General features: G+C 38.7%; 1 protein-coding gene across 1 annotated transcript; it reads right to left on the bottom strand.

Moving 5' to 3' along the window:
- Positions 1–175: 175 nt before the first annotated feature.
- si:dkey-246g23.4 (uncharacterized protein LOC559426 homolog) lies at positions 176–9254 on the bottom strand. The gene is made up of 6 exons (XM_018703495.2): positions 8715–9254; positions 7073–7342; positions 6261–6404; positions 5466–6169; positions 5062–5302; positions 176–2505 (listed from the first exon to the last, which is right to left on the bottom strand). Exons 2-6 carry the CDS (start codon positions 7305–7307, stop codon positions 2321–2323), a joined length of 1509 nt encoding a protein of 502 aa, XP_018559011.1. The 5' UTR covers positions 7308–7342; positions 8715–9254; the 3' UTR covers positions 176–2320.
- Positions 9255–23848: the final 14594 nt, after the last annotated feature.

The raw sequence follows: 23848 nt of genomic DNA on the forward strand, positions 1-23848 counted from the left end.
AACCCTGATGATATCACAATGACGTAATCTGGGTTACTTTAGACTTTCATTATAAACTGTACAAATCTCCTCTGGGTAGGTAGTTCTCCTTGTGACTTTGCATGTACTGAGAGGTCAAGAATGAACATAAACAGTGTTTAATTCACATTTTAGGATTTATTCATTTATCAGCTTGATTAATAAAAAAAAAAAAAGTGGTGTGTAACTCCACATTATCTTCTTTTGTTCATTGCATAGACATGTTGTTCCTTTCATATGCAGCACAGAGAGTTAATGGCTTTAGGGATTTCAGGCAGGCTGATATGCTATTAAAAGATCAAACTTCCTCACATATCAAGTAACAGTAGACGTTGGGTTCACTGGATTGGAAATCCGATGATAATTTTGAACCGGCAGTCTTCTTCTCCCTGATAATAGGTGGCCGCCTCCCCCTCTTGGCAGTCAACCGTTGCATACTGTGAGTGTGTGTGTGTGTGTGTGTGTGTGAGTGCATGCGTGAGTGTGTGTTTGGTTTTCATGTAGAGTTTCTATGAAACATGGATTATGTCTTTGTTCCTGTCTGGCAGATCAAAGGCTTGTGGTATTTTGTGACTAGCTCTCTTGTTGTGGTAATTTTTTTTTTTCTGCAGTCTCTTTCCTTTGGTGTGTGTATGGGTGTGTGTGTGTGGGTGTATGTGTATCTTGCGTCTATTAGTGCAGGGGGGGAATTTCAGTGTGGCCCACTGTTTGTAAATCTCAGTTAAGAGTTTGTTATTGCAGGTTTATAGAGAGTGACATGTTTATTTACACTTGTTATATTTGCATTACACCAGGTTGAAGATGTTTATCTGGCGCCTCTTGTTGCTTCGGGGTTATGAAAGCTAGTTTTCTTGATGGTTGCACATACCAAACATTCTGCAGCAGAGGAAGAAAATGATGAAATGCTTTTCCCTTATTGTTTTCAGGCTGCACTGGGACATAACTTTGAAATAAATTCACTGAACCATATAGAAGTTATTTTATGGTTTCAACAGTCTAATTGAACATGTCAGGTCACTTTTAAAGGCTGTTAAAAATTGGCTTGTATATTTAAAGGAGCATGCTTTGTATATTTTGCTTAGGTTTTAATCACTGATCCAAAAAAGCTGATGCAACTTACTGTACTGTGACTGTTTTGTTTATAACTGTAATTCCCTAGTCTTTCCAGTGGTATGATATCTGCATATATCCACATTTTTCAGCTCAGCCCTGCAGCTGTAAAGGTTGCAAATGCAACATTAGTATCTTCTCACTGGAGGGAGCCATAGTTACATTTTCACTGTGAAGCCTAGTATTCATCCATGCATGGCACTTATGCAATAAAGGAGAACATATGTAAAACATGTAAAACACATGTTCCAGTTAAAATTCATGATACTCTCTGATTGTCACATTTCTGTCAAGTTTTGTACCTGTGTGACATAAAAATACAGCTTCCTTTGTAGGAATTTGTAGCATGTTTCTACAGTTTAAGGAATTCCAGAGGTCAGTGTTCAATATGAACACATGAGGGACTGTATAAAAGTGGGGTTGGGAGGAGGGCTTTAACTTATGTTTCATGTTGAAAAAAGACCTTCCCGTATTATTAACATTTTGTCTCAGAAAAAAACAATACTTTAAGATTACACAACAGTATTGACTTTGCAAAGCATTAAGTATTTAAACATGTTGATTTAAATGTTTTAAATGAATAACATTCATTTTCACAGTTGACCAAATATATGCATTAGAAATTCAATTATCAACTGGCAAAGTTTCAAGAAAAATGATGCATCACATTTAGCAAATATTTCAGTCACTATGTTTCAACCAAGAGCTACTGACAAAACATTGATAAAACAAGTATGCTCTTATTTTATGAAAGATTCTTTCTTGAATCTTTCATAAGGTTCAAAAAGTTGCTTGTTTCTCCAAGTTTCTTGTGCTTTCAAAGTATCTCGGTTGCAGTTTGGTCAACAAACAAAGTGTTTTTAAATTGCCCACAGACTTATAATGCACCTGCAGAACTGATCATTTTAGTACTGTGCAAACCGTCTCTAAAGGATCATTTCCTATACACAGAGCACACACTGTCTGTGGTCTGTGTGATGCTAGCTCCAAACCATCCACATAATCACCTCCAGGCAGACACCCGTCGAGGCCTAGCAGATGATTCTTCATGTGACAATTTCTTTAGACCTCTGAACTCCACTTCATTTCTCCATCAGAAAAAAAACACTGCCTCGCTCTTTACTATAAATGTTCCACTTTTTGACTGTGATCTTGAGATTCAACTCAGCGTCCATCAGCAACAGAAACAGTTTCATGTCGTGCCCAGCTCTTTGTCTTCATTGCATTTTGTCACATTTTGTCTATCCTTGGTGTGTGACCCCTGACCCCTGCGGTTCATCTGATGGAGGAGGAGCAGGAACAGGGCGGAGACAATGAGGGCCACCCCTGCCATGAGGAAACCTGTCCCGTAGTCGCTCATCTTATCAATGAAGAATCCTGAAATGAAAAGTACACGTGTAAATGATTTGCAGCTTTGGCCCAGTAAGGCACATATTTTATTCCTGACGGGACTTTGCCCATGCTGGCTAAATCACAATTACGTTATCATTTCGGCTTCATTTAATAGCAGATAGTTACAAATGAGGCAAAAGACAGAGGCAGAGAAAAGGAGAGGAGGCTTGCATAAAGATTAATTTCATCCTAAGGCGGCAATGCTTTCCTCCTGTGAAGGAAGCATAATTAGAACGCTTTGATGCATCCTCAACATCCATCAACTCTGCTCTTCAAAGTACTCAAAGTACTGAACGGTACAGTAAATAAGTTAGAAATAGGCTCTGTGTCAGAGGGACCATGTTAAGTTATAAATAGGACACCACAGGCTACATTTGTATCTACATCACTTCAATTAGTGCTTAACTTGATTTGAGGTCATTGTCAGCCTTTAGCATTGTCTTAAATTTAACATTTACACATGGTTGTATCACTTTAATCTAAATTAGATGGTTTTTAAGAACTTATTAAACCGAGACTAATGGAGATATTAAAAAGAAAATGCGGAATGAAAGTGCAAAAGAGCAAGGAGAGGGGGGTGAGAGGTGTTTGTTAATGTTTTCTAAGGTTTTCCTGATAAATAAGGCCAGTGACAACGGACTCCAATTCACAAATTCTAATCACTCTCATTCCCTGTTTTTTTGCTACACTTAACAGGACTTCTTGGAAGTCCACAGATGAATGTGCCCCCCCACACACACACACACACTGTTGGAGAGGTTTCCCTGGCTGATTTACTGCTGGCTGTGCTCAGAGGCGGGACACTTTCTGGCAGGGATGGCTGTGCCTGGGTGCCAAAGTCAAGCTGGGTGTTTTTCAGACTGTGTTTACTTCTATTGTTTGGAGTTGTGTATGAAAACCAGTCGCAACTTCAATAATCAGGTTCAAATGCTCGCTGCTGTAGGACAGTGCTGTCTGTGTTGGGGCTGCAGTTTGTGACGGTTTGCACAAAGAGAGGACAGGAAAGTTTTTTTTTCTACCTTCTATGTGTACAAGTGGTATTTTAACTGCCATTTTACTTTAATAGCTGACTATTTTTATTTTTCACAAGAGAACAGATCAATGAAGATAACTGCAAACAGATTGCCAAAGTAGCTAACACATCTGGGATGTGCTCGAGCCGCAATTAATTGTGTTATAGAGGAACAGTGGGATACAAAATATTACACCCACACTCAAGTAAGAGTCGTTATCCTCAATTAATTTTCCCCACTATTTATGAAGTCGAAAATGTACATCATGAAAAGCATGAAATAATTATTTTATACTATAATAGTGAGATGTGGGTTATGCAAAACATCATATTAGGAAGATGTCTATAATATAATATTGCCATGACTTAAAGCTGCTGTAATCAATATTTCTATTTTAAGAATGGCTCAAACGATTGTGTGTATGTGAAAGTGGTCACTTGAACCCACAGACATTCCCTCAGTTCTACAGAGCAATTAACCATCTTTCAGCTTATTGTTTCTGCCCTGCACCTTTAATGTTTTGGTTCACTCCAACCACTCTCATCAGTGTTATTTTCAGCATCAGCAGGCCACTGTTTCCAGCAGAAAATCTCTACAAACCCACTGCACACTGTACCTGCCTAGCACCACATGGCAGACAGACAAAGTTTGCCAATGGTCTGGTGAAAGTAGTGGAGCTTTTAGCAGCTAAAGAGTCTGGCAGTTTTCTCAGGAGTTGACAGGTAGCACAGTTGTCAAGTTCACACAAACTCCATATATGCTGGATGTGTACATGCGTACGAACTGGTTCACAAATTTTATAATGTGAACAGTTACTACAGCTCAGAGGTCTCAGAAAAAAAAAAAATCCTATTTAGTATTTACAACATGTTTTGGCTATTTCTACTTTTGTTATTATGTTATCAATAACTGTTCTACCACAGTGTACAAACACAGAGTTTGGTTAAATGTCTCAAATAACAGAATGGAAAGTCAGTGAGGAAGAAACTTCATTTAACAGAAAAAAAAGAATCTTTGGGAGGTGATCTGCCATGAAATTAACACAACCATAAAACATCACGATATTATAATTTTTCCATAGCTGCTCTTTGAATATAAACCATCTGTATCCTGTGGGATGGACCATTTACAAAATCCATGATTAATTGAAGGGTAGTGGCCACATGCCAGGAAGGTATAAAAATCTCATTTTGATTGAATAGGCTCACTGGGCTGGAGAACAGTGTGTAAGCTCATTGTGCAATTTAATGTGTTGGAAGAATAGGACCAGGAGAATGACAGACACTGTAACCTTGAGTCAGTGATTTGAATATCTTCTGTTAACAGAATGTTAACACATGATAAATTAAATACTCTACTCTGTGAAGCTTCTTGTTTATTTCCTGTTATCGCAGCCAGTTAGCATGGTGGAGCGGATCACAGGGAATATTACAGCAACGACTCAAAGCTGAAATCCATTTCTTTTTGATATGCACAGTAGGATCACTGTGAACTTGCAGTTGACTATCAAAGCCTCTTTTTCACTCACCAGCGATGGGCGGTCCAAGCAGGCCTCCACTGCTGCGTATGAGCATGAAAAACCCCAATGCACTTCCGAGCCTGTGGATGCCCACAACCTCAGCCAGCACAGTGATGTGGATGGAGACTGTGGCACCATACACCAGGCCGTAAGCTGCACTGAAAGCAGCTAACTCTACGAACGAGGAGGCCAGCGGGCAGAGGAGTAACACAGTACCCAGGAGAATCACTGTAACTGTCAGCTGTTGCACCTGGTAGGAACAGAAACAAAGGAAACAGACTGTTCATCAGCTGTTGCAGTGATGTGGCCTTGACACCTACCTGCACACTCTTCATATAGGCAATAGAGTGCTCCTTTTTTCTTGCTGATATTTACAAGAGAAGATTGATACAGCTTTCCTAAACTGAACGTACCGTCTCCACCAGTCTCAGGTTTGCCACCCAGCCAAAGAACACCCTTCCAAATAGGTCCAGCACTGCAGAGATGGACATTAGTGCAGCAGCCTGGTACTCCTCAATCCCCTTACTGCGAGCATAAGGAACCAGGAACAGAGCTGGAGCAAAGAAACCCAGAGCAGCAAACACTCCAAACATTGAGTAGACCATGAATCGAGCATTGGTGATGAGGGTATAATCTACGTAGCGCAGGATTGTGGTCCTTAATTCAGCCCTGCTGCAGTTTGAGTCTTTAGCTGAATTAGGTGTCTCTTCAGAATCCTGAAGACATACCATGACTGTCCCCTGATCAGACCCCTCACATATTCTCAGCTCCTCTGTCTCTTGACAGTTTGGTTTGCTTGAGTCCTCGTTTGAAAGCAGTTCTTGCAAAAAGCCATGCTCTTCTGCTTTGACCTCACTGACACAAGTCATGTCTCTGGGGGCTTTTAGGGGCCTCAACAGCATCCCACACACACACAGGTTGAGCTGCAGACCCCCCAGGATCAGTAAAGCACCCCTCCATGAGTAACTGTCAATCAACAGCTGGAACAGGGGTGTTAGGACAAAAGTAAGGATGCACTCTCCAGCGCTGGCTAAGGCGTTGGCCATCGGACGCCTTTTCTCAAAGTACAAACCCAGCATGGTCACTGTGGGGGTCCAGGTTAATGCATAACCAAAACCTGCAGCAGAGGACACCAGTAAATATCATATTTTGTGTGTATGTTTTGGGATTTTTATCATGTGTTTGCACGTCTGCATCTAACCACTTACCATTTAGGAACCCCACTGTTAGGTAGAGGTCAATCACATTACGAGAAAAAGCCCCAATCACGACTCCTAAGCTGCAAATCAGTCCACCCATCATCACCACAGAACGATGGCTGTAGCGAGCACTAAGAGCAGACGCTACAGGAGCTGTAGAGGGACACCCAGGACATGTATATATAATCCTATTGAGCATATATACATAATCCTATTCATCATATATACAGAAGAATAAATCTATTCAGGGCAACAAAATTGCAGTACATTAAGCACTTCACAGCAGGTAAGCCTATTCATTTTCAAATGCTTAAATGAAGATGTTGAAATATAATCCTGTTTGATCAATATTCCCAGTGAAGATAGACTTTAAGTTAAACCACATAAGAGTTAAGAGGTTTAAGGGTTTTAAAATGAATCTTAGTGTCACTTAGTTTAGTGTCTGAGTAGGCCTACATTTGCAGCAGGTAACAATTTAGTTTACCCACATCATCCGAATACTGGAGATCAAAAAGCAATCAGTTTTGAAAAAAAAAGTTGGTGCAATTCAGTCAACACATCAGATGACCTGGTGTTTAATGTTTTTTTGTTTTTTAAGATGTAGGAGAGAGCCACCTGGTGGTCAGACACTCAAGGAGTCAGAGTTTGTGCTGAGTCATCTGAAGGATTTGACATCAAGGTTAATAAAAGTGGAGGGTAATGGGCTATGAATTATGTAATATACCAGTGTATACACTATGTTCTTTAAATAGATTAATACATTAGATAATATTTGAAAGTTTTTTTATGATTCTTATTATAAAACAAAAGCTCATAATTACCTATGACGTGAATGGTAGCCACAGCAATAGAGGTGATCCATGATGTTCCTGTTGCTGTGGTTTCAAAGTATTGGTGTATCTCAACATAGAATACACCAAAGGCCTTAATGACCCCAAAGGTCAGACCAAAGACTAAGAAGCAGGAGAGTAAGACGAACCAGGCATAGCCACCGTCGGGGGCTGCTGGTGGTGCCGCAGCTACTCTCTCCTTTCGAACCTTCACTGCAGAGTCCATGTTAATCTGCACTGGTTTCTGCTACACTCAGATATCTGGGAAAAAAAAAAAAAAAACATTTAGATTGTTAGTTTTTAAATCTTTTTTGCAGTAACCATCAACATTTACAGACTAACAAATGGATTCAATCATAATAGAAATCAAATGGATTTACTTTGCTAATCCAAAATATGTGGACACCCTGCCCACATTTTTTTGTCAGTCATTGAATGTATATATAAATACATTCAACCACTGTACTGAACTTAAATATAAATTTGAGGTATTTGTACTTGTTATATTCCCATTTTGTGTAATTTTTTTCTCGACTTGATTTGATTTGATTTATTTGACAGAAAATCTTTGCTAATTATACCTGCATACTTTTACTCATGTGACATTTTCAATGTAAGGCTTTTAATCGTAATGAAGTATTTTATATTGCAGTAATGCCACTTTTACAGAACTTAAATCTACAGCACTTGCTTTTGTGCAGTTTTGGACTGATGCTGTTCTTTGATATTAAGGTAAATTTTAATGCTGCAACATACAGTGCATGGATCATTTAGACAATAGTGTGCTTTTAACAGTTTGAGAAAGGACTTTGCTCTTTCAGCATAACAATACACCCTCTGCACACAGCCAGTTCTATGAAGTAAAGAAATGTCTTTTCCTTGTCTTTCTTTCTCTGCTGGCCTGCACAGAGTCCTGATTGTAAGTCACATCTTATTGCTAAACATCAGAACCTATAGATACCATAAAAACCTACAGATTCATTTCATTATTCTGAGCACAATGACAAAGATCTATTCTAATCTAAAATTATTGTGCATATCAATGTTGTGTTCAAAATGGGTCAAAAAGTTCATTTAAGCAACAGTAGCATATTTTTCCCAGTTAACAGTTAAGTCATAACTGAGACTCATCCAACCGCTGTAAAAAAAAAAAAAAAAATCTATCCTGACTAATCATTACACTGCATATAGTAGTGTTTGACGTACTATTGTTTATGGTATTGTATTTGTAACTTCATTCATAAAAAATCTTCCATTATAAGCATTCATAGATGTATGAATGCTTTATTTTAATTTTCAGTATGTCATATATAGATTTTTTTATTTATAACAAGAGGCCATTCTTGGACATCTTTGACAGACCTGTCTAGGAAAAGAGATTTACCATGCATGACAGGATTTAGCTCAATTCCTGATGAAAAATAGATAGTACTCATAATAATAGTTGAGTTTCATAGACTGCAGGAAAACCTGTTTAGAAAGGATTTTCAAGCATTTTAATTATGGAGATTACCCACCTTCTGTGTGGTCTGGACCCAAATCTGGATCATGACCCCAAAAGCTTGCAATACAAGGCAGGGATATTCACAGCAAAATCAGAACACATTATATCATATGTAAAAATCTGCCATACCTGTAGTGGTCAAACTGAAGCCATCAGGCTTCTTCTTCTGGTCAGGCCAGCTCCTCAGATTAAACTCAAGTAACAGCTTTGGCACTCTTTCCATGTCACATGCAGTGGTGGTGATATCACTCACACAGCAAAAGCAACATGAGAGAGTATGTGCCGGCTTACAGGGTGCAAGGGTCAAACATGGACAATAAGTGACAGAGAAAAGAAAGAGTCAGAGAATACAAGGACAACAGAGGATTAAAGAGTATGTTGAGTAAAATATTGACAGGACATGTGTCTTGGTGTATTAAATTCCAGGGTGAGGTTATGTGTGACAACTGCGCACACAACCTGGAAAGACCTTTGTAACCTGCTTTCTCCTCAGTGTCCTGATGTTGTGAAAATTAAAAAAACATGCAGGTCAAAGTTTCGTCAGCTGTTTTGTAAGCGCCTGTGTGCACGTGTGTGAGTCAGAGTCAAAAGCAGGGGACAAACAGCTGATTTGACCAGCAGTGTAATCTTATCTGGAATTTTACACCATGAGTTTCCTTTTTCATTATATTTATTAACTGACAATGACAGCGAGGAAATTAACAGCTATTATACTAAGGGTAATACCACCAAGAGGATACGTGAATGTTGAAAAATATCCCTCATATTCAAATCAATCAAGCATATACTTATATTCAAAGTCCTCACTTAATGTTCATCAAAGGTTTGATGCTCAAAATCTCAGTTAATCTGCTGTTAGGACTTTGTGGGTGTGGTTTGATCAGATTTGGTGAATAGTGTTGGCAACATGAGCAAACAATCTTACAGCTGTTGCCTCAACTTACTCTAATTGAAATGCTTGATGACGTATCTTTCCCACAGAGCCCTGTCCACTTTAAACCAGAGAAAGGACCAAGGTCAGAAACATAAATCTGTAAATTTCAAGTGAAATAACCAGAGTTCCTGAGAGACCCCATTGTTAATAACAAGAAGCTTATTGACTGTTCACTAAAGCCTGCCCTCCTTAATCATTGTTGCTATGGCTGTCAAGTTCTCAGTTCCCACAGGGTACAAGTGCAGGTTACAATGATGGCAGAATTACCACTCAAAATATTTAGTCATTTTTACTGCCAGCAATGGCTCCCTTTCAGATCTCATCATGTTAGCGCCATGAGTTGATTGAAAACGCTGTTTCCTGTTGACTCGATTTGGAATGAGAACCTTGTAAAGGAGTTTTATTGATTACTACATAGGTATATTATGCTAAAAGACAAAAAGCCACAGCTACATGTTCCAGTTCTAGGACATAAAGGAGCAGTAAAGGGAAAATTTGAGACTGGACTATTTTGGGGTTTGATTGTTATTTTCATGTCATATTCAAGCTGTAATGAAATTGTTACATTTAATATCCTACCCATTTATTGTATATACACCCATCATAAACTGAGACCAATTTTTTGTGAAAATAGAATGATAAAGTCAGACAATATTAAATGGCACATGATAAACAGCCACACAGGGGAGATCAAGCTACAGATTCAGACAGGCGAGACAATGTTCTGCATGGGGCAAGTCATCACAGCGGGAATGCCCGGCAAGTCCTTTCATGAGTGATAAGCTTTCACATGCTCACATATCTCCTGCTGCCTCGCAGACAGCTAACACAAATCCTCTGATGATCAATGTGTCAGGATGTGTCACAAACCAAAGTGAAATCAACAAGGTGCTCAGAGTGTATGCTTCCTCTGAGCAAAGTAATAACTGCTATCAAAAACATTCAAAACTTACACAAATACTATTTTTTATTATTCTAATCAAAAGGTAAAGATTGCTCTCTTTATCATTTTCTAAACTCCAAGTTCACAAAATAATAATTCAATGAGAACAAGTTGATAATCAGGAAGAAGTTTATAAGGTTGTGAATAGGCATGCTTGAATCCATCTGCTTTATTACTGTGTGACATTGACTTTCTCATTAACAAACAGGAAAAGATGGACATTATCTGAAAAGTGACAAGACTTTTTACAGTCAGACGGCTTCATTATCTCACAAACAGCTCAGACTAATGCTACGTAAATTACATTTAACTGCCTCTCTGTGGTGCAGCCTGCCAATAAACTTTTGCAAACTATTAATTCAGCTTATGAACGCTGTGTTTTATGAGCTTTACAGTTCACTAAAGAGGCACAGTACCAAGGTTTGTAGTGTGCCAGATCGTTACTAGGGGACAAACATCTTTAGAAAGCCAAGTGCAGAGTGTTTGGACAAAGTTTCTGCGGGTGCCTGAGTCAGCAGACAGCAGCAAACACAATCTGTAGTCTTGCTTTAATAGAGCAACAAATTATTTTTTACAGTCTATTGATCACATTAGATCTTCTGGAAGTGTCAGCACAACACTAAACCATTTAAATCACAACATGAGGGTAACTCATTGCCCTGAATTTGCATATTTTTAATCAGTTCATATTTTATATACCTAAATGTTATTGTAGGACCACTCACTCTTTTAGAGATTTTTTACCTTGAGTTGGGTTCTGTATTCTGGTGAAGATCACTGTGCCGCAGTGCTGCTTAAGCATTAGAGCTTAGAGAGGCAGACAGACAGACAGACAGACAGACAGAGGGGGGTGGAATAAAAGAATCAATCTTCTTTCTCTGCATCTGCCCAACACCCAGACAATAATTTAGAGGGGGTTAGATCTACAGGGTAGTTTTGTGTTACATAATATCATGAGGAGAATTATCCCTGCCTTTTTTCAGAGGATCTTCTATAGTGATTTTTCACAGAAGAGCTTGCTTTTGGTGCACAGAACATTGAATTATACATCCCCGGTGGGTGTTCTAAAGACAATTAAAGATTTATAGGCATGGGTGATAAATTATAAATCTATGGTGGGGATGACTGGTAAGGGTAGAGCAGTGGTATAGATGGAGAGGAACACCTGAATAATGAATATGCGCTGGTGAGGCCCAACACAGTTGGCACAAAGGGATGTGTTATTAGCTGTGTTGGACTCCTCTGATGTCTATTTGTTTGTCTCCCTCACTGTGGGGTCCTCAGGTTTCCCTGTACGTGGCTTCACGCCTGAGTTGTTGCTGCAGCAGGGTACTTGTTTGTCTGTGCAGGCTGCTCCTAAATGTCACCCAACCAGTCCTAAAGATATAATGTCACACTTGTTGTTATACACAGTATCAGATGTTTGTTCATACTAACCCTGCTGCATGTGAGAAAAGATGACATAGAGCTGTTCTCAACCAAGATCATTAGATTTTATTAGGGTTTGTGTTGCACAACCAAATGGCCAGTGTTGCCCTCATTCCACGAGATTCTTCTTCAAGAATTTATTAATTAAAAAGAGAATTTCAGCATACTGATTTTGGAGATAACTTTGCTGTCTAAACCTTTGTTGTTGTTTATTTCTTGGTTTTTTGAAGTTTGAAGCTGTTCAAGAAGTTAGTGATGCAATAACTGTGAAATACAGTTTAACTCCATGTCTTTGAAGAAAATGATATCAGCTGGTTGACAGCCAGTTTCCTTTTTCTACCTCTATACAGTAGAGGTAATGGTAGAGTTCCTGTGGAGGGAACTGGTTTTTAGTTGCATGCCTTTTCTTTGTAAACAGCTTGTTTTTATTTTAGCTACACTGGTGCTGCTAATATGACTGTAGGGATGAAAGAGTTGATTGGTTTGTCTAACCCTGAAATATGTCAAGTGTTGTATGGATTTCCATTAACTTTGTGCAGATGTGGAATGACCTTGTTCACCCCCTATCTTTTTGTCTTATGCCATCAACAAGTCAAAGTTTCCACTTATCCACTGACAGTCATGGTTCCCAGAGGATGAATCCTAATGACTTTGAAGATCCCTTGACTTTTCTTCTAGTGCCACCAAGATATTGACAATTTTGGTTTTGCATAAAATGTCTCAACAGCTATTGGATAGATTGTTGTGAAATTTGACACACACACCAACAATGGTTTTGTTTATGACTAATGCATTAAGGGCTACATAACAAACTTTAGCATGCTAATTCCATTGTTGTTTGCTCTGTATTGTGATTTTTACAACGCTGCAAGCACAGTGGGACTGATGCATAATTTTAAGTGTCAAATTAAAAGTTATCTGCCTTGTTAGCTAAACTACACATTTACAAGCCTGTCTTTGGTCACTGTAGTTCTGTAAAAACAATCTAAATCACTAAATCTGGCTAGTTTTTACTTTGTTATGTTGTGAATGCTGTGTGTTAATGTTGTTACTTTGATAAATTTAATATTACATTTGTTTTGCTTCAGCTATGACAAAACAAATGCACTTAATTCCGCCATTATCCTCCTTGGACAGTTGTGGTTGTTAGTGTGGTTTTCCTCTTGCGAGTTTGGGATGTGGAGCTTCTGGAGGAGCACTGAAGAAAGGGGTGTGTTTGATTTGCTGCTGCTCAACAGTCTTTCTCCAGGTTGCCTTAATCTGCCTTTAAGTGCTGATTGCGCTACAAGTGCTTCACCTCCTTATATTGCCAAAATTGCAGTCAGAGACCTGGCTGCCTGATAAAAGAAAATGAAAATAAATGCCTTTTCATTCATAACAAATAACAACCCAATTAAAGAAATACTGTCCTCTTGGTGTGCGAACATGACCCAAGACAGACAGACTTTTAGATGTAACCAGCACGAGGTAACAACAGTGTTACACGAGACACAGTTTCTCTGAATTTTGATCCACCGTAAATGTGTCCAGCAGCCACTCACACATGCACTACAGTAATTGCCATAAAAGCTAACAAGCCAGTTGGGTGTGTGATGCAATCAAACACTTGATTTTGTGATGAGGCAAGGTCATTGTAAAAGAACAATGAGGAGGTAATCATACAGGGAGGGAGTCGGCTGGCATTGACTAGCTGGCTCGCAGTCTGGACCTTGCTCCTGCTCTCTGATTAGTGGTGGAGCCAAAAGTCTGGCAAATCACAAACCATCTCTCTGTGTTTCTCTGCAATAAAAGACAAGTCTTATCTCAGATCTCATCTCTTCTCAGTTCCTGCTGGAGGCTTGCCACAAAATAACACTTCATCAAGGATTTGAATCTTGCTGATTTAAGTCACTTTGGTGTTTTTGTTTTTCTCATCAGGTTGCAAATTGGTATACAATGACTTGACTGTTTATCCAGAAACTGGATGAAATGTGATTCTGAAGCCATGATACATATTCATATACGCATCTTAACTGAGCCTGATTGGTCTCTGATGATTTAATTAGAAGTCTGAGGTTGTAAACTCTGTACAGCTGGTTCCGCAGGCCAAAGAAAGTCTATTATGTTTTTCTAAGCTGATTTTCAGGCTAGTCAGGTTCAGTAAAACTGGCCCTCGGCACCTTTCCCGACTCAACGGCTTAGTCAATGATGATTTAGGATTCAGCCCTGCTTAAAAACCAAATCATGTACGCACACTCACTCACACCATCCCGCACAAACTGCAGCACACTTCCACATCTGCACGCCCCTATAGCTTGCAGATATCCTTTCATCCATCTCCACATTTTTCTCAGCCTCCCACCCTCCAAGAATGTGTGGCGGTTGGTTTTGTTTTAAGCTGAGTGTGAATTATTCTGGTGAATGAAGAGGGGAGCAGAGGGGAGAAGAGCAAACTTCCTCCGGAGGGCAGCTGACAGTCCTGTCAGAAATTCTGCTGACACACACAAACTCAGCCAACACTTGGTACAAGCCAAGAGGAAATAGATTTGACCTTTTTGACATAAATAACCATTAATCCATGGATCGGGTCGTACTGTGCCCAAGTGGATGAGGGCACAGGTGCATCGCTAATGCCTCATCCTCCTTTCCCCAAGTTACTTTTCTGAGAGTGATACAAAGAAAACATGTTGGTGTCTCTCAGCGTTAATGTGCTTTTTTCCCTCTTAAATCTAATTGTCCACAGGAATTAAATATTCAGTCTAAACATGGAGGAATTTGAACCACTTGGGGATAACATGTTTCAAGTTTTGTGTAGAAGAATCACATATGAGTCAGCTTTATGTTGGGAAAAGCAGATTAAACAATCTTATAACTTCCATATTTCTCCATCAAAACATTCTTTCATTTCTTCTCCCTTTGTGAAATATATCCAGCTTGCCTTCTTAAAAGGTTTCTGAATTGCTGGATGAGGGATTTTTTTTCTTAAACTGTGGTATAATGATCAGTTTTAAACTGATCATTTTAAACTGAAGGATAAGCTTAAGTGCAGTCTCTCCTTGCATGACCTCTATTTTTTCAGCCCTGCATATGGTCTCCTGCCCTCCACCTCTGCTTCAGTGCTTCAGCCTTTGCTTGCCGCTCTGTGGCACACTCCCAGAAAGCACAGGTGTGTGTGGGCTTACCCAGATGGCGGTGTTGTTGATGCTGAGGGGAAGCAGCCAAGTAGCCGATTGCACGCGGGTCATCCACCGGCCATGAAAAACCTTTTCTAACACTAGCTGAAACAAGAACTTTAATCAGTCATGTTTTTATGAATGTGTGGGCTGCTGAACAAATCTTTGCTAGTGAGGATGAGAAAGCAACACATCTTAAAATATGAGAATATGCATCTCCAACAATTTAATAATTTCAGCTGCAAAATAATCACCATAGAATTGGTTTTACACGTGAGATAAAAGCATTCAAAAATATTGCCTAATCATTAGAGATTTCCTTTGCTCAATCATTCATCAGTAGCAGTTGAAGTCATCTACAGCTGCTGATATTCCTGGATGGCTGATACTCTTGTTATACGATGACAGACACAATATTGGTTCCAGATCAGTGGTTGCCGAGACACATCCCTGTTTTCAGTCACCATAACACCACAGCAAACAAGAGCAGCACTAGTGAAACCATTCCAGCCTCTCCATGTCATTTGAAATGTAAGAGGATTTAACACACAGTTACGGACACAGTGTAAAACATACAGTGTGCACAGCAGAATATGAGTGTGTAAATGGTTCACCTCACCTGTTGATGTCTAGCTCTGGTCTCCAGGTGAAAGGTGTAATGAGTCAGAAGGTTGTTTCCAGGAAGTGCAAAGGTGTTTACAGAGAGACAATAAGAGCGGCGAAGAGCTTGGTCTTAATGAGTGAGATCAGCTGTTGTTGGAAGCATTTTTTTAAAAACTGATTTCATAAGGGAATAACTCCCTTGAGTTTGATAGTACCCTCCCACTCCCCTTCCTGAAAGGTTAACAAAGATAATGTTGGAGAATGATCTGGTGTAAAATGATGTACGTATCTGTGTAAGGCTCCTCATTTTGCGAAGAGTAAGGCTGAGGAAAAGGCAAAGATGCAAGATGCATGATGCATTAAAATGATGTATGTGGGCATGTCAGTAATCCACTGATTAAGCAAAGTGCATTTATGCACATAATATTTAATACTATGGATTATAATTTCATCAGTACTGTACCATCATATAAATTGCATTATAAGCTTGGTCATGTGTTAATACTTACTTTATTGAGTATATAAATGTAACTGAGGTCAACTTTTCACGTGAAACAAACAAAAGGATTTCTAAATCTTACATCTTACAGGCTCTGTGAGGCTGTACATAAGCACTTTGAGCTACATGCTAATGCAGCATAGGAACCATGGATGTAGAGCAACATGCTCACTCATTGACAATATTAACCTGCACAAGTCTAGCAGGTTATGTTTACGATTTTGATGATCTTGGTTTAGTATATTAATGCACTAACATTTGCTAATTTGCACTTTGCAATTTGTTTTTTGGTTGAGCAAAGTATTGGTTAAATTAAATATTTGACCTGATTATGGCACTAAAGAATGAATTAAGGGACCCTCAAAGTGATTACAATTAATTCTGAGGGGGACGTGCATACCTATACCAATGTCATAGTAAACGATAATCATTATTATTAGAATTCATCCTCTGGAGATCATGAATGTCTGCACAAAAATTAACAGCAATTAATCCAGTAAGGCATTTCAGTCTGGACCAACATTGTCATTCCTAGAGCCGTGCTGCTAGCATGGCTCAAAAAGCCATGATAACTGAACTCAGATGTGCTGACACTATAAGGTGTTGTTTCTGTGATATTTAGAGCATTTCAGGAGTTACTTTGACATATAAGTGCTGAACTTTACTTCTTCTAACTGAACTGCTATCTCAGACAGCCTTTGAACAACGACACTAAGACATCTTGTATTCAATACATAAAGGCAGTGAGACAAGTAAAAGTGATAACAAAGGCAGTCAGAGCAGAGTGTGATGTAACTGCAAACTCTCGACTCCATAAGTAATACTTTTATATTATTTCTCATGTGCAGACACCAAAAACAATTTTTCCCCTGAGTAACAAATACACAGCTTATCAAACAGGTTACATTTCTCATTAACTTTCATTTGAAAATGTCATAGAAATGAAAATGGTGATTGCAGTATATGGGAGGCACAAAGCAAGGCTACTAATCCATCAGAGACAGATTATTTTGGACCAGTCCTCTCCAATCCATCAGATTATGGGAAAGGTGACCACTAGGACAATCCCCAAAGAAAATATTGCATTTTATCCCAGGAGTGACACAAAGAGGATTCGGCAACATGACCCGGTTAGACATACAAGCAGAAGTGGCAAAGCATTAATCAAAATGTTAATATTTCAGACAAGTATGCCTGTATACTGCTGCAATTCTAGTCCCGTGGGAGTTTTCAAATCATTACATTTCATCTCGCCTCTATCAATTACTCAGCGTAATTTGCATCTCCCTTTGTTTCTAGCTGTGTTATTTCTCCCACAGAGGTGCTCTTTTGGTAGTCACATAACTGAAGCAAGTACAACTCTGGAATAGTGATCCTGTAAGAAGGACTTTTGTTTTTATTATAGCCTTCTTACCTGCTTTTTGAGCTGTTCTGCTCTGCTGATCTTTCTTAGGTAATGTCTGTGTCCATCTCTTAAGGTGTTTTAATAGACGCAGATCATCAGAGTGAAGTTGACGCCACATAGAAGGCTGATTCTGAGTCCAAGCACATAGTTCGGCTCATTATGAAGCAGAATAATGTGCTCGACTTCAGATAAGAAGGAAGAAAAAGAGACTCTCCTTTTCTCTGTATGCCCCCTTTTGCTCTCTGATATCTTACCCCTTGCTGTTTCTCTGTCTTTTCTCATTTCTGTCATCCGGAAAGGCATTCTGTTTTCTGGTAGTTTTACACTTATACTCTATATAACCTTCACACCACTTCTGATTTCCCCTCTACACTCTCCAAAACCAACTTTCACATGTTAGATCAGAAGACATTTTCATTGACATACACATTTTATGTTATTCAGTAAATTGGTTCTAGTGTCCCTACAGTGATGCTGTGTTGACAGATTTTTTCTTTTTCATTTCATTTTCCATTTCATTCCTTTAAATTAGCAGGGAGAAGACACTCCAGGACTCCTTGAAGACTCATTCAGACGATTAAATTCTACATTTACAGTCTGAGCCATGTGCTCTCGACATAGAATAGGAGAATATGGCCTCTATAGGGGCTTCCATCCTGATATTCTGTGTCTGCATGGTTTAATTGGATCCACATCTTATCAGAAATCTTGTGGTGTGCATCCACTTTGAAGCAAGCAGCAGGGAGCAAACATAGACTGATCATATCTCATGACGGCAAAGGAATTCAAAAAGACTTTTGTTACAGCAGAGGAGAAAAATAGCTAAATGGTGGCATTTCCCAGTTTGACCTTCACCACAGGACATAATGGGACAGAGTACAGTACAGAGTGAGGATAGTGTTACATACATTTTCATTGTATGGGAAAGACAGTGACAACCACTGCAACTTGGTCTTCTGGTGATACCACCCATTATTTTCTCTGTACAAAGTTGTTAACCTGCACTTTCTCAGTTTTTCATTTGTATCAGTCACTTTTTTTTTTTTTTATCATCAATCAGTCATTTATTTTAAATAGTGAAGAATAGCTGAAATACTGTAAATGTGGGATCCATATCCTGTCATTAAGCAGAAGAGAAGGATTCAGCTGAACATACTTAACAAGAACAGAGACTGTAATTTGCTATCAGACAAATGCAACATTTAGTTGAATGTGTTAATTTGAGCTCTGCTTTGTTGATTTGGTTTCAATATTATTCCATCATCTTTTCAGACAGAATTACTTCTAAGTATAAGTCTGCACATGGGTAATCTGGCATATTTAGAGATATATATCTCACGGATCTGTTACAGTACATTTATAGATGCAGCAACTGTTACTGATGCTGACTGATACAAATTTTATATCTTTGAATATGTCAGAGAACATTAGACTGAACTGATTTATCCACCACATGTCTAATACTTAATAATAATCATATCACTATATTGAGTAACAGAGAAGTAACAGCACAATGTAACTTGGAAAACAAAAAACAAGAAAATGGAAAACTCACTCATCATTTGAACAAAACTAAAAACAGCTTCTGCTACTGTTAAAAAGATTCATAGTGTAGCCTGCGGTATTTGAAAGAGTAATTTCTAGTTGTAGCCGAATAACGTATCAGATATATTTTAAAACTTGCAAGTTGTATGCATCTAATCGCCAGTTAACGTAGCTGGCCACAGTCTATGCCTGAGAGAGAGCCCTGTCTCATACACAACTAAACCCATTTATGTTGTGGTGGCAACATAGTTGCTGGATTGTCAAAGGCAACTTTTTTTTTTAATTAATGAAGTGCTACATGTATTAACAGCAGCCAGTTGCCAGTGAGTAGTTGCAGTGGATGGCCAGTGTACAAAGTGCAGGTGTCTCACACACATGGTCTCTTTTACCTTTATTTAACAGTCAGTGGAGAGAGAGGCGAAAGGAGGGGATAATACGCATCAGAGGGCCTGGGCCATAAAACATTACACTACAGGTGGATATTGTACTGCAAGATGAGATATTTTTTTATAAAACAAATATGTTGTCTGTGAATATTTTGCTGATATCTTCAGCATCAAAATTTTTGCAACTATTTTAAAACATTCTCTTATTACATGTATAAAAATAACTTCTGAGATAACTAATCATAAAGTTATAGGGGACCTACCTCAACTGGGTCATTGTGAAAGCAGCAGCGCTGGACAAATATTAATACCTGATGTTTCAAAATGAAAAAGGAACATTTTTAAACTGCTTTATTTCAGAAGCACATCCACAAGGGCCACACAACGGACAAAAACAAGTGCCCATCTTCTCCTGTCCCTACACGCACACACTCTTACTCCTTTATTAAACCTTTATCAATTCATGGTTGAAGAACACTGAAAGTCAAGTACTGGCCTCACTATTAAAATTACAGCACTTCTTGCAAAACACCCCTCAGCTCAGACGACCCTGTGGCTAACTGTAGCTACTGAGCCGTCATCAGTATATAAATATAAGATGAAAGTAAAGCTGGCTATGAATTTTAAATAGTCTGCTTCCCTTCCTTTCCTCCTTCCGGCTGCTTCTCATGTCTTCTGGGAGTTTGGTTTGTTGGAGACCAGTGGGTCTCCACAATGTAATACCAGACAAAAATCAGATGTGGCTCAACAAGATCATTCAGTTCACTAACTGAGTTTGAAACTATCTCTGGATTCAACTATGTCCTTCTATATGCACATAGAATTTTAAAGGAATAGTTTTACAATTGGGGAATTACACTTTGATTTGATGTCTTGCCTAGAGTGACATGTTGATTACAATTCTTATGTCTGTGATAGAAAATATTACACTACATCCCTACATCTTACCCTACATACCCTACATCTTACATAACTAATAACCAACACACTGTCATATATCTCTGCCAAACAGTCAAGTTGCAGGAATATGGTCAGACTCTCCCTATCTGTTCCTGAGTTATGGCACTGAATAATAGGCATTAGCGCTTGAATTAATTAGCTTAGCTTAGTGTAAAGTTTGGAAATAGGGAAAGACAGCTGTTTGTTACCCATAACACCACAACTTGTCATTTTTTCTTTTCATGTAGCAGAATGAAACAAATGAAACACAACTTGTTAATTAGAGAGGTTTAGCGGTGCTAGTATGCATACTTTTAACTTTCAGCAGGGCCAGACAGCTGTTTTCCCCTACTTTTGGTCTTTATGCTAAGCTAAGCTAAACTAAGCTAATATAAACTAATACACTCCTAGCTTCAGCTCCATACTTAAGAGACAGGGACAAAATTTCCTGCAAAAGGCAACCTACAGAACATTTAAAACGTTTCTCTCAATCCCTCTATTTTAATATTACTGATTATTTTAGTTAATACATGTACTACAGTACGTGAGTCAGTATGTCTCTGACTCACGTCCTCCTCAATCTTTCTGCAGCCCCAGGAATCCTCAGAGTTGGCTATTTCATTAATAATGAATTAATTTTTAAAAGTGAGACCACAGAACTGAGTCACTGAGTTGCTCTTTTCCCCAAGCTGGATCATTCATCCTGCAGTCATGGGAGGCGTATGTAAAGCACAAGAGAGAATGATAATTTGAGAATATCATCAAACCTTCTTTTCCTTGTCTTTTCCGCCACCTTTTTTCCAATTTTCCATTTGCCAGGTTTTTTAAATGTCACAGTGATAAGAGAGGAGAGGCAGATGACACACATGACAGACAGTCCATCTGGTGTGTCTGCTGAGTCATCACCTCGCTCCACAGAAACACCTTGCATTCTAACACGACAGCCCTCAGCACCTGCATCCTTACTTTACCAGCAGTAAGAAACACACATTTGCAAGTTAACTTTATTTCTGCAGCCCTCTTAATCACAGTTACAGTCTCACAGGGCTTCCCAACGCCCACATTATGGGAACAATGAATGCATGTGGTGACCCCTACAACCTTAAGACTCTCAATGAGCAAGAAAAACTCCCACTAAAACCTTGGTCTCCAATGTGAGTAGGTGTGTGAGAGAGTGCATTTGTTTGTGTGTATGTGGAATGGAGAGCGAATGAGAGAGAGAGTTGCCAGAAATGCCATTACAAACTTTTGATGGATGTGTTTACATGTTTTAACTTTTGGAATAAATTATACATGGCTACATTTATTATGTGTAGTGCTGTTGTGTGGTGGTGTTTGACTTTCTGGATAATAGTTTGTTAATACTGTTTCAGATGAGCAGTCATGTAAATTAAGCTAAGAGGTTGATTTGAGAGAGAAGAGATAAAGGCAAGGAGAAGCAGTGAGGGGTCACGATCTGAGAAAAAAAAAAGAAAAGAAAAGCAGAAAGCAAACAAGCAAGAAAAACTGTGCTGATGGCACAAGAAGGTGAACCTTATTTTGGTCATGGAGTGAAGCTGAAAGAGCTGTGCGATTTGTTTTTCTGCAGAGTGAATGTATGCGTGTGCGTGTGTGTGTGGTGTGTTCAAAAGACAAAGAGGAGTAATATAGAAAAAAGATGAGTCTGTATCTGTGAGTATAAAAGCTTAAATTGTAATGTATATGATTGTGATTCTTAACTAAAAACAATTTATCCTAGTTTTAAGTGCAAAAACCTTTGTGGTGGTCTTTAAATGTTTTGTTGCAGTTTTTACCAATTAATAGGAGTGATGTAGCTTAATAGCCTCATGACATCACCCTCATTTGCTCTAAGAGAGCTATCAGAGACTGAACAAGTGCCTTAAAAACACTCATCTCAATTTATTTCTAGTGGCTGCAGTTTTAAGATAGTCAATTAAAAGAAGTAATGTGAGTCATTTATCAAGCCTAAATACAACAAGAGGTTCATGTGGAAATGATTAAATTGTTAAAGTTAGCATTCACACTTGGACAGATTGTAATGACTAAATTGTTATTAAAATTGGAGAGGCTCATCTGTAAATGATAGCAGTGTGAAGCAGAATTTTTGAGAAATTAAAAACATTCTATAATTCTATGTAGCTGTTTCGCTTGGCTTTAAGTCTCTAGATGAAGCTAAGCTAACCTATGTTAAGAGGCTTCAGGTTCCATATTGAAGGGACAGACATAAGCGTGGTATTGATTTTTTACATCTAATTCTTGGCAAGAAAGTAAATAAGAATCTTTCCAAAAATGTTGCAGTAATGATTTAATATATCCAAATTCCGAAGTGTTCAAATTTCCTTTAAAAGGGCTTTTAAAGAACATTAAAAATACTTATCTCAAACTGTCTTTTTTAGGCCTTCCTGGCTCTAGCTTCATTATTAGTGTACTGTCTTGAGTGGTATCAATCTGCTTATGTAACTCTCAGACATTTACCAAAATGTCAAGCTATTCTTTTAAGTGCTTTAAATTTAGCCATTAAAAAGCAAATATATCCATGAAAAAGCCTTGTAAGATGTTATTCTTTGTGCCATAAGTGATGTTTTGGGGTGGAGTTAAGATCCTGTTACATTAAGTGATGACTTGTGACCTTTTTTTTTTCAAGTGGACATTCACCAGTAAACCTACTGAACCATACAGCCCCATCCAACTATCAGAACAGCTAAAAGCATATTTAATACCTGATGTGCATCTTCATTGCTATATTGCTCATATGAGGATGCATTATCTGTTTTTAGAATTATGATCCAAGTGAGTTATGATCACTCCCTGAAATATTATTCACACACTGTTGCTTATGATATCAGTGTCCCTTAAACTATTAAGTATACAGATGAATAATAACCTTAGTCTGTGTAATCTGTCATATCATGTCATGTACGGTCAGATTACCCCATTCAGACTCTGTACTCTGGACCATATGTTACTGTGGGAGTTCCAATTACAAATTCCACTGTGCCTATAAATTTCACTGGATCTATAGCCGTTGAGTGGGATGCCATATGGGCACGAGATGCTGCAATATGCCAAAAGCGATTACACTGGAATCACTGGGATTCTGGGAGAAAAAAAAATCCTGGCAAAATCAAATTTAAAGCAACTGGCTGAAGTTAAGTTTCAAGCAGTAACCCATTTGCCTGTGGGGTTTTTAATCCCAACTTTAATCTAGATTACATCCACATCTGGCATGTCCCTGCATGCCTCCACAGCCTTCTTGGGCCCCCTGGTGTGGCTGACCACTCTTCTCAGAAAAAGGAAGATGAGCCCGCCCATTTTGGAGGCCACCTAAGGATTTGAGAGCAGATGAGAGTATTGGCATGTCCCAGACCTGAAGATGTAACATTAAGCAGAGCATCCTTAGTTGCTCTGCATTATGGAGATCCCATCTAC

This window comes from Lates calcarifer, linkage group LG10 (genome assembly GCF_001640805.2).
Source record: "Lates calcarifer isolate ASB-BC8 linkage group LG10, TLL_Latcal_v3, whole genome shotgun sequence".
Taxonomy (NCBI): Eukaryota; Metazoa; Chordata; class Actinopteri; family Centropomidae; genus Lates; species Lates calcarifer.